The sequence below is a fragment of the Hordeum vulgare genome, chromosome 6H (assembly GCF_904849725.1).
Source record: "Hordeum vulgare subsp. vulgare chromosome 6H, MorexV3_pseudomolecules_assembly, whole genome shotgun sequence".
In the NCBI taxonomy this organism is placed as follows: domain Eukaryota; kingdom Viridiplantae; phylum Streptophyta; class Magnoliopsida; order Poales; family Poaceae; genus Hordeum; species Hordeum vulgare.
In genome coordinates this window covers 534,664,546-534,682,234 of record NC_058523.1, presented here as the reverse complement: position 1 = coordinate 534,682,234, position 17,689 = coordinate 534,664,546, and the positions used below count along the sequence as shown (strand labels likewise).

The 17,689-nt window shown below is 47.7% G+C and overlaps 1 protein-coding gene across 1 annotated transcript; it reads left to right on the top strand.

The window, feature by feature from the left end:
* The first annotated feature begins 8,446 nt into the window (after positions 1-8,446).
* On the top strand, positions 8,447-12,491 carry LOC123406139 (probable alpha,alpha-trehalose-phosphate synthase [UDP-forming] 8). The gene is made up of 3 exons (XM_045099617.1): positions 8,447-10,579; positions 11,025-11,298; positions 11,856-12,491. The coding sequence occupies exons 1-3, from the start codon at positions 8,640-8,642 to the stop codon at positions 12,180-12,182; spliced, it is 2,541 nt and encodes an 846-aa protein (XP_044955552.1). The 5' UTR covers positions 8,447-8,639; the 3' UTR covers positions 12,183-12,491.
* Positions 12,492-17,689: the final 5,198 nt, after the last annotated feature.

Below are 17,689 nucleotides of genomic sequence, written 5' to 3'. Positions count from 1 at the left end.
ACCGGCCGCGGCGATATCAGTGGAGGAGTTGAAGGCGCGAGAATCGAGGCGTCAGGCGCTACTCGAGTGCGCTGGCGTCATCCCCGCTGAGCGCGCGGAACCCGAAATTTGAGATCCCCGAAAATCCGCCGCTGTCAGTTGACCGGTCGCGTCAAAAGATGCCGCAGAAACACTCGGCTCCCGACAGTCTGTTTTGCAAGCACTTCCACTCGGATCGTTGGTCAGAAAAGATAAAATGGATAGAGGCAAGCAACGCCCAAGCCGAATCTAATCCAGTCGGATCCGAACTTCAAGCACCGCTTCGTCGTTTCAACCCCAATCCATTCGGGGACTAATGATGGGGTCATAGTCCTAGGGTAGGGTCATAGGCCTGTCATACAGGTCCTACCCAAGGACTACCGCACACAAAGGATAGGGCCCTAAGTCTGCCCCTACTGAATTAAGGAGTCCCCATCATCCAGTCGGTAACAGGTCCTCAATCATCCAGTCGGAGACTAGCATTCGGAGGATACCAAGCTAACCGACTAGATACACTCGGTACATCGTACCCTCTCTGGAGGGAAACGGTCGTACGTTTCCGGGTGCATTTATTAGCATTTAGAGCATACGTTACCTGTAACGTACGCATTCAATCCCCACTACTCCACCCCCATACCGGAACCGTTGTGGAGGGCAGCGCACTCTATATAAGCCGCCCTTCCCCACTGGTAGAGGGGTTAGCAAATCATTGTATTCCATATTACACTCGACAACAAGCTCCGAGAGCACTGAGACGTAGGGCCGTTACCTCCACCGGAGAGGGGCCTGAACTCATACAACCTTGCCGTAGCTAGGACTCTGCCCATCTCATTCGTACCCTACACATCTACTGTCAGGCTTATACCCACGACAGTTATATATATTGTAAAATATGTGAGAGATTGCAAATGGTTTCCTTCATTTTCTTATTAGCTAGCATCAAATTATTTCTATATGTATAGTAGCTAGCGTCGACCAAGCACGGAGAAAGAGAGGACACTTCTCTCTATTAGCTAGCTAACACAATATGAAATGACTAAATTAACCCTCCAACCCCCCATTCAAAAAAATCCAGCTCCAGCCAGATGCTGACTCGTGGATTCCATTTGGTCCCGGATTGTGTGACAAACCGGGACTAAAGTTCCTCCCACCTGGGCTCCCCGCAACGGCCACATGGAGACACTTATGTCCCTGTTCGTAAGCAAACTAGGACTAAAGGTTTTGGGCTTTAGTCCCGACCATTTAGTCCCCGTTCCAGAACCGGGGCTAATGGGCCTCAGAACTGGGACAAATGGGGCAGTACATGACAATTTCCCCTTTAGTGCAAAGAAGGTGGGAGCGAATCAGGACTCCGGAGGCATCTCCTGAAGGTTTCCCTTCCGGTGCAACAAGACCATGGTCGCCTGCCAGCAGGACGGACGTCATCCCTGTGCTCACCTCTGCGGCGCTCGCAGCGGCTTTGCACGCGAAGACCACTTTTGACACGGGAAACATGTTCCCTTGTCCCCCACCGAAACTGGCCGTTGTGGGATCCCTTCCCGCCTACGATAAGGGAAGAGGACCCTAGCCTCCACTATAAATAGAAGGGGTAGGATACCTGAGTGAGGGGAAATCGGATCATCGTAACCCTAGAGCAACACACCAATCTGCTTGGCCTCCGGAGGCTCAAGAGCATTGTACTAGCTCGTTCATCAACCTCCTGAGGTAATCCACCAAAAGCATGAGTAGGGTTTTACGCTTCGCAGCGGCCCGAACCTGGGTAAACTACTGTGTTCTGAGGTCACCTCACCTTCAAGTGAGTTCTTCGCCGTTTCCGTCGAGTAGCGGGCCACGTTAGGTCAAGCCGAGAGAGATCGCCGTACACACCCTGTGTTCGAATCCTTAGGGTTTTGTGGAGCCCGAAATCCGACAACTGCATGTCTTGAGACCTATCGAAAGATCAAGAGTCATGATTCACCAACTCCACCATGATCTTGTTGAGCATAGTTGACAACTCTATGAGGGAGATAGATCCTCGTTTTTATTCATTTGTATTTTTGTGTAATTTGAACAATTTGATGTTGTAGCAATTATTTAAATTTGAACATTTGTTAAAACGAAAAGTATTGTTGTATTGTGAATTGTTTTCCGGAACATTTATATTTCTATGTTGAATTTATATTGTGACTTCGTTCGGTTTACATTATTGAAATTTGTATTTTATTCTGTACCATCCAAAATTTGCGGGACCATGAACTCGATGATGCGGAACAGATCGTGCAAACGCGTCCAACAAAACATTTGCAGGACAAATTTTCGGGATCTGTTCTATCAGAGTGCTCGTGGTCCCGTAAAAATGTTTAGTTCGCGCCCTTATATGATTTTCGCACGCCGAACGGTCACGGGATCTACTAGAAATTCTCTTACAACATCTACATCCAGACGTCCTAAACCTGCCTCAAACGCGCGGGCGGACATCCCGGCCACTGACCGTGACAAAAATTTGACCTAGACGGACGCCTAAACAACGGGCCTCAAACGTCTAGTCTGGCCGACACCACTCATATCCAATCTAAATATGGGGCTTGTATGGGGCGCCCAGGCAAGTTCGCCACGTCAGATTGGCAACGGGCTCCCACAGAAATACACTTGGAAACCCGGAGGTCCAAAGCTCATCTCCTCCGTCGGATCGATGGCGCCACTCCGGCAGGCCGCATAGTGCGTAGCCCAGCTACTTAAGCTGACCGTCGACACCGAAACACTAACCGCCCACATTTCCTCCTCTCATCCGTCGCTGCCACCACTTTCCACTCGTTGTATGCCACAAGTAGTAGCGATGCCCCCGCCTAGTCGGGCATATCAAACGCTAGAGCGCTGAGTTGAGCTACTTGAGCAGATTCAGGCAAGAAGCCAAGACCGGATCGCGGCGGGGCTACCTTCGAATGCGACGGATCTGAAGAAGGACTTGGAGGAGGATGATGAGATTGAGGAACAGGAGGAGGAGGAGGAGCCCAAGGAGATGTGAGGGACACTAGGGACGCAGGTCTTCAGACGGAGCAACAAGCAATACTCGATTCCTTCCAATCGGAGTTGAAAGGGGAGACCAAACGTCGCCGTTGGTAGGAGATGGAGGTGGAGCACGCCGTGGAAGTCGACGAGATGCTCGCATACATAAATAAGGAGGAGGAGGTGCCGCAAGCTTCCTCCACTTCCGGCACCGACGTCGTGGACATCTTCAATGACGAATCATAGCTAACGTGTACGTAAGTTTATTTTGCAGGATTTGTATGGGTTTAAGCTATGAAATAGGAGAAATTCATATGTGAAGGAGCAAATTTAAGACATGATCAATCATTTGCCCGATGTGTCCGATCACATCTACGGGCGTTTTCCGGGCCGGATTTACAAAGTCCGATTATATATAATCTTGTTGGTTACCACTTCCATTTTACTCTGTAAAAACACCCTCCGTGTTAGTTAGAAAAAGAAACTCCCACTATGTAAAAAACGTCTTATATTTTAATACAACCCAAAGTGAGTACCTTTGCTTGCAGGCTACCGGTTTTCACTTTTCTTACCCGAATATCACGCGTACTCCCAACGAACGAAACATTTCGGTTCGGTCGAGTGAACGAAATCGTTCGCTACGAGAACCACACGTCCCCTTTAGCTTCCTGGCTGAGCGTCCTGAAAGAAACATTTGTCAAATCCTTTTTCTACAAATTTTTTGTAATAGAACCACAAAACACATATTTGGAAATGTCATGGTAGCTTGGAGAAAAAAAAGGCTTAAATGTCAAAAGGGCTATAGTGAAATCTTTAAAAATAAATGGAAACCAACAAAAACAAATACCAAGGTCCAAAAAATGCATATGTACAATGAATTTCCATGCTTTTTATTTTTACTTTAAAGAACATAGAGATCACACACAGAAAATTGCCATGATGAAAAAACTTAGTAAAACTGACAAGCTATTAAAAATAAAATTGCTATTTAAAATAATTAAATTTCCATGTTATTAATAATATAATTGCCATGCTCTTAATCTATGTTGGGGATACTGTTTAACGGATTTAGCAGCATATTGCTGGATTTTTTCGGCCAATTTAGCGCCATATCGCTGGATTTTTTCAGCCAAATTATATCGCTAGGTTTAGCGGCATATCACTGGATTTTTTCGGCCAATTTATCCTATCGTTCAGAAATCGATAAGCGATAAATTGGTCGATTTATGCGCATATAGGGGAATATCTTGAACAATGCTCTTAATACTAAAATTGTCATGTGAGAAAGTAGAATAACATATTTCCCAAAACTACCATGGAAATTGGTTAAAAAATCCCAAATCTTTCCCTCAGAGTATTACCAAAAGACTTAAATTATGTCTGGAAGAAAAAATATGTTATTAATTTGCCAAAGGTTGTCAGATTTTTTCTTTCTAAAATTGGCCATGTGCACACAGTAATTTGACATGTCAACTTTACATAAAAAATCTATAAATTTGCCATGTGACAAGTTTAAAAATTTCTAAAATTTGTCATGTACATTTACTTCAAAAAATAATCCCATTTACCTAATTTTATTTACATATTTCTTTCACATAGTAAAAGAATAGACAAAAGAATAGGATTTGCTCCCAGGTCTCCTACGTGGATGCTTCATACACTAGCCAATCCAGTCGGCAACTCTGTTTGGATACAATGGTGTCTGCTTCGCTTTTGTTTTCAGCGAATGGTTTTTTCGTGTAGATCTTCAATCCTGGTGGACTGGTTTCATCACAAAAAAAATCTAATCATTTGCACGGCACTCAGTTTGTGCTACAGGTTCCATTTAAACATTTGATGTTTCAAACATATTTCGCAAAACATCGCGGTGTTGTTTTAGTCGTATGTTATGAGAGAACCAGACCTTCTCTTGAGTGCATCACAACATCACTTGTGCTTTATCCTTTCGAAAGTGATAGGAGTTAAGACCTTACTATTACTTGAAATTGCAAGGAGTATTACAATGTGTTTTCTCTTATGAAAGAGAACACATGAGAGTCTATTTGATATATGACCGAGGTTATTTTAAAGCCATAGTCTTTGAAAGTTCTTAACTATGCGTGAATGTATACGTCATTAACCAAACTTGATATGAAGCGAAATATCTAAAAGGTTTGAAAATTTATTTCCAAACTACTATTTTAGTTAATTCCAACATAAGATATTAGCCAAAGTTCTTCTTTGCTATTGATTCAATTTGGGGTGTCAATTCTTTTCCATGTATCAACAAAATATCTAGAAGATTAAAAAGTTGTTTCCAAAACATTTAATCTTCTTTTCATTGAACTTTCATGAACACTGACCACATTTGAATTTAATCTAAAAGTTGGCCAAAAAACATAAGGTAAAACTATTCCAATATTATCAAAATTATCATTTTTTAACCAACGTGTAGTTGGATGGTATGGACGGTAATTGTACCCCCTGTACACCAGGGATCAAACACCAAGTTTGAAACATGTATGTTCCATAAAGACAAGATATTTTTTAGCGGAATGCAATGTTTTCCTCGACAACGAGGCGCCTAAGGTGACCGCATCAATCTAAGACCCGTATGTTCAATATCTAAGAGGTGCTCTTAGGGATAGGGTTTGTGGCGTTCATAAGGTGAGAATATGTGTGTATGCTAGTGCATGTGTTTATATTATGTTACTTAAAAAACAATTAAAAATTTCAAAGGAAATTAGAATATTACACATCATACACTTACGAGTAATGGCAGATTAAACTAAGGAAGTGCGACTTAATGGATGTGTATCTTCCACATAGATAGTCTAGATTTTTTTTCAACCTATAAATATGTGCCATATTTCTGAATCAGAAGTATACCATATTTCATTTAAAATGGTGAACATTGAAACAGTTTATCACACTTAAAGGCATACCCAGTTTTGTCAACATATAATCAAATATTATTACAAGGACAACCTTCAGTTTTATGGCAATCAATAATTACATTTCCAAGCACCTAATATCTGCATCATGTCTAGGAGTCGAAATTGGCCAGGCCCATATCACATAATGTCCTCTGCCATTTTCATTTTCATATTTTCAAATGCAAACACAATTGCAAACAAATATGCTAGCAATTCCGAATGCCAAAAATGCTACACTTACGGAAACTTTTTACAGGAGATTTACGGACTGGTCTTTCTCCTTACTAATCTCCCCCCTGATTTTTGGAGTGGGGTCCGTTTCATCTTAATCACCAATTAATACATTCCACCTCAGCTCAGCCTGTAAAACTCGCGTAAAACTCCCGTAGGAGTAGCATTGCTCTTACGAATGCAGAACAGTTACTCAAATACAAGTACGGATAAGATATTTATTTAATTTGGAACATATACAAATATCGTACAATTTAAAAAAGATATGATAGTAGGCAAAAGTAAATAAGTCGATAGTATGTGACATAATAATCGACTCGTGATATACATAAAAAAGTCGGCTCGTGGTATACAACAAGTCGATGCTATACTGATAGATGGATAAATGCTACTATAGTTAAGGATGTTTCAAAATTTAATCATACAATAAGAAAAAATTGACCCCCTGTAGGCTTATATGTTTATAATTCCCATTGGGGTTTGATTTTCTTACATTAGCAAACATGTTTTTTATATAGAGATATATCCTCCAGCATATCCACATTTTTGTTTAAAACCGAGTACATCCGCCTTTGCATTTACGAAACAAATATATATGGACATTCTTCACGCGCACCCATTTTCATTTTAGTTCAGATGCGAATGTTGACTTGCCATATAGGTGTTTTCTCAAATATAAATATCAAAGATTTTAGATTATCCATTGTCGCTACCAACCATAATCTTATGCCTAACAAACAATTAATGTTGCTTTGACACATAATAATAGGTTTGTTCATGTTATGTTACTTTTCTACTCCACGAGCAATATGTGTACAACCTATGATTTTTACCTCACTTTTCAGAATACTCGATTCATCTGTTTTGTCACGAATTTCAAATCCCGGAAGCTACCTTGTGCGTCGAGACAAAGAAAAGGACAAAATACTACGATGCGAACAACACTTTTTCATAACAATTAATTGACTTTAGTACTATCCAAAGTTGAACTTGTGTGTCTCTCTTTAAAAACTCTGCAAATTAGTAGATAAACATAGTGTTGACGTCTTGGGCATTCTCCTAAGATGGGTTATCTAAAATTTTGGACATTCGTTTGGTAGACGGAACACGTTTCAACCAGAAAACTTGGCATAGTAACAAATGTATATACTCTTATCCGTTGTCTTGTAAGCACATGCAAAGTATAGCTTAGATAGTTAGGTTTCTTGCGGTGAAACCTGCCTACCCGTGTTTGGGTAGACACTTTCATACGGTGGTTGTATGTTTTCTGGATTTGTTTCATACTCTTTGACATTATCCACTTAATGGCATGATGTGAATGTCGACTACAAGCGCCTTTTAATGATTTTATCATCTCAAAATCTGCCAGCTCATACAGATAAGGCGTGCGAGCATGCTCTTATAAGGTTGAGCGTGCGTACATGTTCCGAAAGATTCATACTTTCCTAACAGAAAATATTGATTGAAAGCAATGCGGGCAAGAGCCAGAAATTACTTTAAATTGTAGTAAAAAGTAAAACCGGGCCTATTTTATTTACGGCAAGAATCAAATCCAGACATCCGCTAGCGCGCAACGTGACAAAGAAAAGGACGAATTCTCACGTCGCGAACAAGCCCCTTATGTAGCAAAAACGACTTGACTTCAAAACCGTTCAAAGCTGAACCTGCATATCTTGTTTTAAAGAATCCCGTCAAACATAAAAGATAGGCGCAGCGTCGACGTCGTCGGTATTCCCTTCAAACAGTTTATTATCCGACGTTTTGGACGCCCGTTCGTTCCGTCCGGCAGACCGGAAGCGGCCCAGCCACAAAACGTGGCCCAATTCTATACTCCCGCTTTCCCGGCGCGCGTTTTCCTTCCCTCCTTGCCTCACGCACGCGCATGCCCCTACGTGACGCGATGCGTCCGCGCCATCGGCCAGCAGCAGCGACGTCACGGCCGGGGTCGGGATAGAGGGATAGGGATACGAAACCCAGCGCCAGCGCCAGCACCAGCAGCCGTTCGGTTTGACGACGGCGACGGTGGCCGTGCGTCGTGGGCAGCGCTCGTCTATCCATCCATCCATCCAATCCGAAACCCAACCGTCCCACGGCGCGGGGGCATGACCGTCATTCGCGCCGCGCGCCTTCCCAATCTGGATAAGCCCCCCGCCCCCGGCCCCACCCCGTGCGTGCCCCCTTCTTCCACCTCCGCTCCCGATCCTGGTCCAAGCTACGAGTAGCTAGCAAGGTGGGCCGGGCCGGGCCGGGCCGGGCTTCGCTCCCGTGTCCCGTTTATATATACCTCCTCCCTCGCTCCCACCCCCGCCCGTTCTTATCCCCAGAAGCTTCCACAGAGGCGGCAGGCACGCCCGCCGATCCAGCTCACCATCTTCTCCCCCCTCCCTCCTCCCTCCGTCCCCCCACATTTCCGCGAGCCACTTCATGCGCCATTATCCCCGTCCAGGAGCACTGGGCAACCGCAACGCGCCGCCGCACAGGCAATAGACGATGCCGTCGCTCTCCTGCCACAACCTGCTCGACCTGGCCGAGGAGGTGCCGCCGCTGCCCCCGTCCCCGCTCCGCCTGCCGCGGGTCATGGCCGGCGCCTCCCCCTCCTCGCCGGCGTCCCCGTCCCAGCCCGGCCCGCCGCGGCGGGTCATCGTCTCGCACCGCCTCCCCCTCCGCGCGTCCCCAGACCCCGCGGCCCCGTTCGGGTTCAGGTTCACCGTCGACGCGGGCACCGTCGCCTACCAGCTCCGCTCGGGCCTGCCCGCCTCCGCCCCCGTGCTGCACGTCGGCACGCTGCCCCCCGCGGCCGCCGACGCCGCCTCCGACGAGCTGGCCAGCTATCTCATGGCCAGCTTCTCCTGCCTGCCCGTCTTCCTCCCCGCCGACCTCCACCGCAGGTACTACCACGGCTTCTGCAAGCACTACATGTGGCCGCTCCTCCACTACCTGCTCCCGCTCACGCCCTCCACGCTCGGGGGCCTGCCCTTCGACCGCGCGCTCTACCACTCCTTCCTCTCCGCCAACCGCGCCTTCGCCGACCGCCTCACCGAGGTGCTCGCCCCCGACGACGACTTCGTCTGGATCCAGGACTACCACCTCCTCGCCCTCCCCACCTTCCTCCGCAAGCGCTTCCCGCGCGCCAGGGTCGGATTCTTCCTCCACTCCCCCTTCCCCTCCTCGGAGATCTTCCGCACGATTCCAGTCCGCGACGACCTGCTCCGCGCGCTCCTCAACGCCGACCTCGTCGGCTTCCACACCTTCGACTACGCGCGCCACTTCCTCTCGGCGTGCTCGCGCCTGCTCGGCCTCGACTACCAGTCCAAGCGCGGATACATCGGCATCGAGTACTACGGCCGCACCGTCACCGTCAAGATACTGCCCGTCGGCATCGACATGGGCCAGCTCCGGTCGGTCGTGTCGGCGCCGGAGACGGCGGACGTCGTGCGCCAGGTCGCCGACGCGTACAAGGGGCGGCGCCTCATGCTGGGCGTGGACGACGTCGATCTCTTCAAGGGGATCGGGCTCAAGTTCCTGGGGATGGAGCAGCTGCTGGTGGAGCATCCCGAGCTCCGCGATAAGGCCGTGCTCGTGCAGATCACCAACCCGGCGCGCAGCGAGGGCCGGGACGTGCAGGAGGTGCAGGACGAGGCGAGGGCCATCAGCGCCCGGGTCAATGAGCGGTTCGGCACCCCCGGGTACACCCCAATCGTCATGATCAGCCGCCCGGTGTCGGAGCACGAGAAGGCGGCCTACTACGCGGCCGCAGAGTGCTGCGTGGTGAGCGCCGTCCGCGACGGGCTCAACCGGATTCCCTACATCTACACGGTGTGCCGGCAGGAGAGCACCGCCCTGGGCGACGCCCCGAAGCGGAGCGTCATCGTCCTCTCCGAGTTCGTGGGATGCTCCCCGTCGCTCAGCGGGGCGATCCGTGTCAACCCGTGGAGCGTGGAGTCCGTCGCGGAGGCCATGAGCTCGGCATTGAGGATGTCCGACGCGGAGCAGCGGCTGCGCCACGAGAAGCATTACAAGTATGTGAGCACCCATGATGTGGCCTACTGGGCGCGGTCCTTCGACCAGGACCTGCAGCGAGCCTGCAAGGACCATTTCTCACGGCGACATTGGGGGATTGGTTTCGGGATGAGCTTCAAGGTGGTGGCGCTTGGCCCAAATTTCAGGCGGCTCTCCGTCGAGCACATTGTGCCGTCCTTCAGGAAGACGGAAAACCGGCTGATTCTCTTGGACTACGACGGGACCGTGATGCCGGAGAGCTCAATTGACAAGGCGCCGAGCAGTGAGGTCATCTCCGTCTTGAATCGTCTGTGTGAAGATCCGAAGAACAGGGTGTTCATCGTGAGCGGTCGGGGGAAGGATGAGCTGAGCACGTGGTTCGCGCCATGTGAGAAGCTGGGGATTGCTGCAGAGCATGGCTACTTCACTAGGTGAGATCTCTAGACACTTGTCGTTAAAGATCTAATGCTACTAGTTGGTACGGTGTTGCTTTGCTCTGGATTCTTGTTGACTGCTTTTGATTTGGATAAAATCTTTAGAAAGCATGCGATTGAAGCAAAGTAGTGCCACAAGTAGTACATGCTAGAAAACATTTCAAGATTGCGTAAAATGAGTTACCGACTGGTCTAGATTCACGGCTAGAGCATATAGCCCCTCCGAAATTAGCCTAGAATCGTCGACATTCTTGCTTCCAGAACCAATCTAGGAGGCTATGGCTTTGGAGGGTGGGAAGTGATTGATTTCGACCATGAACCTAAGCATAGATGGTTACTGTTCCAGTATTCCTTTTAGTTAGAAGAGAGCATTCAAATCTTTGTTTGTGGTTGCGAAATAATGACATCCATCAACAACTCTCTGGCCAATTCTTGATTGCAGGTGGAGCAAGGAATCGCCATGGGAGACCTGCGGGCTGGTAGCAGACTTCGATTGGAAGAAGACCGCCGAGCCGGTGATGAGACTGTACACAGAGGCGACAGATGGATCATACATCGAGCACAAGGAGAGCGCGCTGGTGTGGCATCACGACGAGGCGGATCCAGACTTCGGTTCATGCCAGGCCAAGGAGCTGCTCGACCATCTGGAGAGCGTGCTCGCCAACGAGCCGGTCGTCGTGAAGAGGGGCCAGCACATCGTGGAGGTTAATCCTCAGGTAAGCGCGTGCAAGCTGCTTCTCTCCTTCCTTCTCTGGCTGTGTTATTCTACAGTTTTGGAGTTGATTAATTGGGATGCTCATAGTCGGTCAAATGGAAAAATAATTAACTGGGGTCGTAGACTTGTAGTATAAAAAACATGTTGAACAACAGCTAAACAACCAAACGTAGCTGTCCAACTAAAGGCAGCGGATAAGGATTGATCTGATCTGATCCAATCCGATCCAGTCCTCATCCACCAGACCACACCACCACAACATGCTTGATTGCCTCCCTGGAACAATCTATATCCTCTCCACGAAATAGATTTGTTGAATCGGCAGGTGGGCCAGTTCCCCGTTGTCGACAGGGAAATCCGTGGAAGGAACTCCCATTTTGTCCCCATTGGATTTGGACGAGAGCAACTTGCTGCTTGGCGCTATTGATTTTTCCCCCCCCCTAGTAGTAGTAGTAGCATCTGTGTCACTTGCCGGCACCACCAACTTTGAATGAAACTCGAGTATCCTTGTCTTTGTTTGACATGCGGGAAATGCATCTTCTGTGCGTCGTCGTGCAGGGCATCAGCAAGGGAGTGGTGGTGGAGAGCCTGTTGTCGTCCATGGTGCGCGGCGGTAAGGCGCCAGACTTCGTGCTCTGCATCGGGGACGACCGGTCCGACGAGGACATGTTCGAGAGCATCGTGTGCCCGGCCAACGGCAGCGTGAAGCTCCCGGCGACGAGCGAGGTGTTCGCGTGCACCGTGGGGAAGAAGCCGAGCATGGCCAAGTACTACCTGGACGACACGGTGGACGTGATCAAGATGCTGCAGGGCCTCGCCAACGCGCCGTCGCAGCAGCGGCCGTGGCCCGTGCAGCTCCGGGTCACCTTCGAGGGCACGCTCTGACGAAGGAAGGAAGTGTAGCATGAACAAAACCGACGAGATGATGTCAATAACCAATGAAAAATGACGACGACGACGATGATGATGATTCAGCAAGTCAGTTGGTGTGGTTTTAGGATTAGCTGCAGTTACAGGATAAAGAGGTTTCTTTCTTCTTTTGGGTTTACGTTTCCAACCTCGTCTCTCACGCACGCATATACATATGCCCGCCCCATTACCATTGAGTGCGAGAAGAGGTTTGATCCGGTCACATTGTATATGTAGTTGACGATGACGATGAAATCAATCAGAGCAAGAAAAATGATTCTTTCAGCCCCCATGCCATAAGCGATTTTTTTTAAAGAAGGTTCAAAACCCCGACCTCTGCATCAATCGATGCATACGGTCATCTTTATTAATTATTCAACATAGATCTAACAAGAACATACATCAAACCATCCGAAGTCATCATTCACATCTACAAAACTCGATAATATGAAGTTCTTTCACTTTCCATATCTAAAACCGGTGTTGTCACCGATCCATCCACATAACGTATCGGAACCCACAGTCGGTGCAGCAGACCTAAAGCGTACACCACATGCATAAGTTTTAGACGTCGCCATCGTCATCAGGCCGCTGACCCATCTTTAGAAAAGAGAGATTTGTATCGTCCTTCTTAGTCCGTCCATCCATCGACGCCACCACGACTCGTCAGTCAAGACGCGAAGATTCTGAAAAATCTGTCGTGCGTAGCACCTGCCGACCAGGCATGAAACAGCGTAGCACCTGTTGGCCAGGCATGGCTTGACATCTCCATCGAAAGCTTCGTGCAAGATGATCGACGTCACCACAGCGCCAAACAGCGCCACCGTCGTGCGCTCGTTCGTCCAGACACGAAGATTCTGAAAGAACTGTCGTGTGTAGCACCTACCAACCAGACATGACTCAGCGTAGCATCTTTCGGCCAGGCATGACTTGACAGTTCCACCAAATCTTCGGACCAGATGAAGCCGCTTCATTCCTGCCTCTCTCATTCAGCGGTGCTCCCAAGAGAGAAATGGCACCGCAGTACCGCCATCGTCCGATCTGGAAAGTCAGATCTTAGGGTTTCCCTCGAAGCAGTGTCCGCCACTAGCAACCGTCCAGGACCCACATAGTGCCCACCACCACTCAGCCCTCAAGGCGACGACTTCAGGAAGGTCACCACGTCAAGGACGCCGCCACCGCCCATCGAAGTTAGGGTTTTCACCCGAGAAGGAGTGAGGTAGGAAGTGGAGGAGCAGACGTAAACTGACGTCTTGAGGAAGAACAATGGCGCCTTTGAGCGTCGTCGTCGGCGCGGCAGGCCAGGGCCGACCAATGGGTTTCCCCTTATCTGAATCTCCTCCACCAGCTTCATCCGCGGCCACGCCGGCAATGTCAGGAAACCGCCAGGTGAGAAGCATACCGCGGGTATGTGGATCAATGAAGATCCAATCTGAACAGTGACGAGTACCACCATCCTGCGTTGGCCGACGACGTTCGGGCGTCGGATCCAGAAGGATCTGACCCGAACTCGACGACGCACGCGATCACTATGTCTTGCCCCTCCCGAAGCCACCACACCGCGCCGAAAGAACGAACCCCAATCTTCGACGCGCTCCGCACGTCGGTGCTAGGATACACATGCCGCACCGCCGCACCGTACGCTAGTCCGACGCCTCCGGAGGAATGCTGCCCTCCATAGTCTTTTCTTGATTCCGCGGTATTGTTGGATTGAAGCGGCTTGGACCGACATTACTCGTACGCTTACGAGAGACTGGTTTCATCGCTACGAGTAACCCCGTTGCTCAAAGATGACTGGCGAGTGTCAGTTTCTCCAACTTTAGTTGAATCGGATTTGACCGAGGAGGTCCTTGTATGAGGTTAAATAGCAACTCATATATCTCCGTTGTGGTGTTTGCGTAAGTAAGATGCGATCCTACTAGATACCCATGGTCACCACGTAAAACATGCAACAACAAAATTAGAGGACGTCTAACTTGTTTTTGCAGGGTATGCTTGTGATGTGATATGGCCAACGATGTGATGTGATATATTGGATGTATGAGATGATCATGTTGTAATAGATAATATCGACTTGCACGTCGATGGTACGGCAACCGGCAGGTGCCATAGGGTTGTCTTTATACTAACGTTTGTGCTTGCAGATGCGTTTACTATTTTGCTAGGATGTAGCTTTAGTAGTAATAGCATGAGTAGCACGACAACCCCGATGGCGACACGTTGATGGAGATCATGGTGCGGCGCCGGTGACAAGAAGATCGTGTCGGTGCTTTGGTGATGGAGATCAAGGAGCACGTGATGATGGCCATATCATGTCACTTATGAATTGCATGTGATGTTAATCCTTTTATGCACCTTATTTTGCTTAGAACGACGGTAACATTATGAGGTGATCTCTCAGTAAAATTTCAAGACGAAATTGTGTTCTCCCCGGCTGTGCACCGTTGCTACAGTTCGTCGTTTCGAGACACCACGTGATGATCGGGTGTGATAAACTCAACGTTCACATACAACGGGTGCAAAACAGTTGCGCACGCGGAACACTCGGGTTAAGCTTGTTGAGCCTAGCATGTGCAGACATGGCCTCGGAACACATGAGACCGAAAGGTCGATCATGAATCATATAGATGATATGATTAGCATAGGGATGCTTACCACTGAAACTATGCTCAACTCACGTGATGATCGGACTTGAGCTAGTGTAAGTGGATCATGAACCACTCAAATAACTAGAGAGATGTACTTTTTGAGTGGGAGTTTAGCGAATAATTTGATTAAGTTAAACTGTAATTATCTTGAACATAGTCTAAGTCCATTTTGAATATATTTGTGTTGTAGATCATGGCTCACGCGACAGTCATCCTGAATTTTAATACGTTCCTAGAGAAAGCTAAGTTGAAAGATGATGGAAGCAACTTTGTAGACTGGGCTCGTAATCTTAAGCTAATCTTACAAGCTGGGAAGAAGGATTATGTCCTTAATGCTGCGCTAGGAGATGAACCACCCGCTACGGCTGATCAGGATGTTAAGAACGCTTGGTTAGCACATAAGGAGGACTACTCAGTAGTTCAATGTGCAGTCTTGTATGGCTTAGAACCGGGACTTCAACGTCGCTTTGAGCGTCATGGAGCATTTGAGATGTTCCAGGAATTGAAGTTTATCTTTCAGAAGAACGTCCGGATCGAGAGGTGTGAGACCTCCGATAAATTCTATGCTTGCAAGATGGAGGAGAACTCGTCTGTCAGTGAACATGTGCTCAAAATGTCTGGGTACTCAAACCGTCTAGCTGAGCTGGGGATTGAACTCCCGCAAGAGGCTATCACTGACAGAATCCTTCAATCACTGCCGCCAAGCTATAAAGGCTTTGTGTTGAACTACAACATGCAAGGGATGAACAAGTCTCCCGGCGAGTTGTTTGCGATGCTGAAAGTCGCAGAGTCTGAACTCCGTAAAGAGCATCAAGTGTTGATGGTGAATAAGACCACTAGTTTCAAGAGAAACGGCAAAGGCAAGAAGGGAAATTCAAAGAAGAGCGGCAAGCCTGTTACCAATCCGACAAAGAAACCCGAAGCTGGACCTAAGCCTGAAATAGAGTGTTACTATTGCAAGGGTATGGGTCACTGGAAGCGCAATTGCCCCAAGTATCTGGCAGATAAGAAGGCGGGCAAAGAAAAATCAGGTATATTTGATATACATGTTATTTATGTGTACTTAACCGGCTCTCGTAGTAGTGTCTGGGTATTCGATACCGGTTCTGTTGCTCATATTTGCAACTCGAAACAGGAACTTCGGAATAGACGAAGGCCGGTGAAAGATGAAGTGACGATGCGCGTAGGATATGGTTCCAAGGTTGATGCAATCGCCGTCGGCATAGTTTCACTTCAGTTACCATCAGAATTAGTTATGAACTTGAATCATTGTTATTTAGTGCCTGCGTTGAGCATGAACATTATATCTGGATATTGTTTATTGCGAGACGGTTACTCTTTTAAGTCAGAGAATAATGGTTGTTCTATTTCTATGAGTAACATCTTTTATGGTCATTCTTTTATGGTCATGCACCCAATGTGAGAGGATTGTTCATATTGAATCTTGATAGCGATACACACATACATAACATTGAGACCAAAAGAGTTAGAGTTAACAATGATAGCGCCATATTTTTGTGGCACTGCCGCTTAGGTCATATTGGTGTAAAGCGCATGAAGAAACTCCATGCCGATGGACTTTTGGAGTCACTTGACACGTGCGAACGATGCCTCATGGGCAAGGTGACTAAAACTCCGTTCTCCGGAACAATGGAGCGTGCAAGTGACTTGTTGGAAATCATACATACCGATGTGTGTGGTCCGATGAGCATAGAGGCACGCGGCGGATATCGTTATTTTCTCACCTTCACTGACGATTTGAGTAGATATTGTTATGTCTACTTAATGAAGCACAAGTCTGAAACATTTGAAAAGTTCAAGCAATTTCAGAGTGAAGTTGAAAATCATCGTAACAAGAAGATCAAGTTCCTACGGTCTGATCGTGGGGGTGAATATCTGAGTTTCGAGTTTGGTGCTCACTTAAGACAATGTGGAATTGTTTCACAGTTGACACCGCGTGGAACACCACAGCATAATGGTGTATCCAAACGTCGTAATCGTACTTTATTAGAGATGGTGCGATCTATGATATCTCTTCCCGATTTGCCGTTATCGTTTTGGGGTTATGCATTAGAAACAGCTGCATTCACTTTAAATAGGGCACCATCAAAATCCGTTGAGATGACACCATAGGAACTGTGGTATGGCAAAAGGCCAAAGTTGTCGTTTCTTAAAGTTTGGGGATGTGATGCTTATGTCAAAAAGCTTCAGCCTGAAAAGCTGGAACCCAAAGCGGAAAAGTGCATCTTCATAGGTTACCCAAAAGAGACAGTTGGGTACACCTTCTATCTCAAATCCGAGGGCAAAGTGTTTGTTGCTAAAAACGGAGCTTTTCTCGAGAAGGAGTTTCTCTCGAGAGAATTGAGTGGGAGGAAGATAGAACTTGACGAGGTTGTCGAACCTCTCATCCCTCTGGATGGTGGCGCAGGGCAAGGGGAAACCTCTGTCGTTGCGACGCCGGTTGAGGAGGAAGTTAATGATAATGATCATGAAACTCCGGTTCAAGTTTCTGTCGAACCACGCAGGTCGACGAGACCACGTGTTGCTCCAGAGTGGTACAGTAATCCCGTCTTATCAATCATGTTGTTGGACAACAATGAACCTGCAAATTATGAAGAAGCAATGGTGGGCCCAGATTCCAACAAATGGCTAGAAGCCATGAAGTCCGAGATAGGATCCATGTATGAGAACAAAGTGTGGACTTTGGAAGTACTGCCTGAGGGCCGCAAGGCTATTCAGAACAAATGGATCTTTAAGAGGAAGACGGACGCTGACGGCAATGTGACCGTTTATAAAGCTCGACTTGTGGCAAAAGGTTTTTGACAAGTTCAAGGA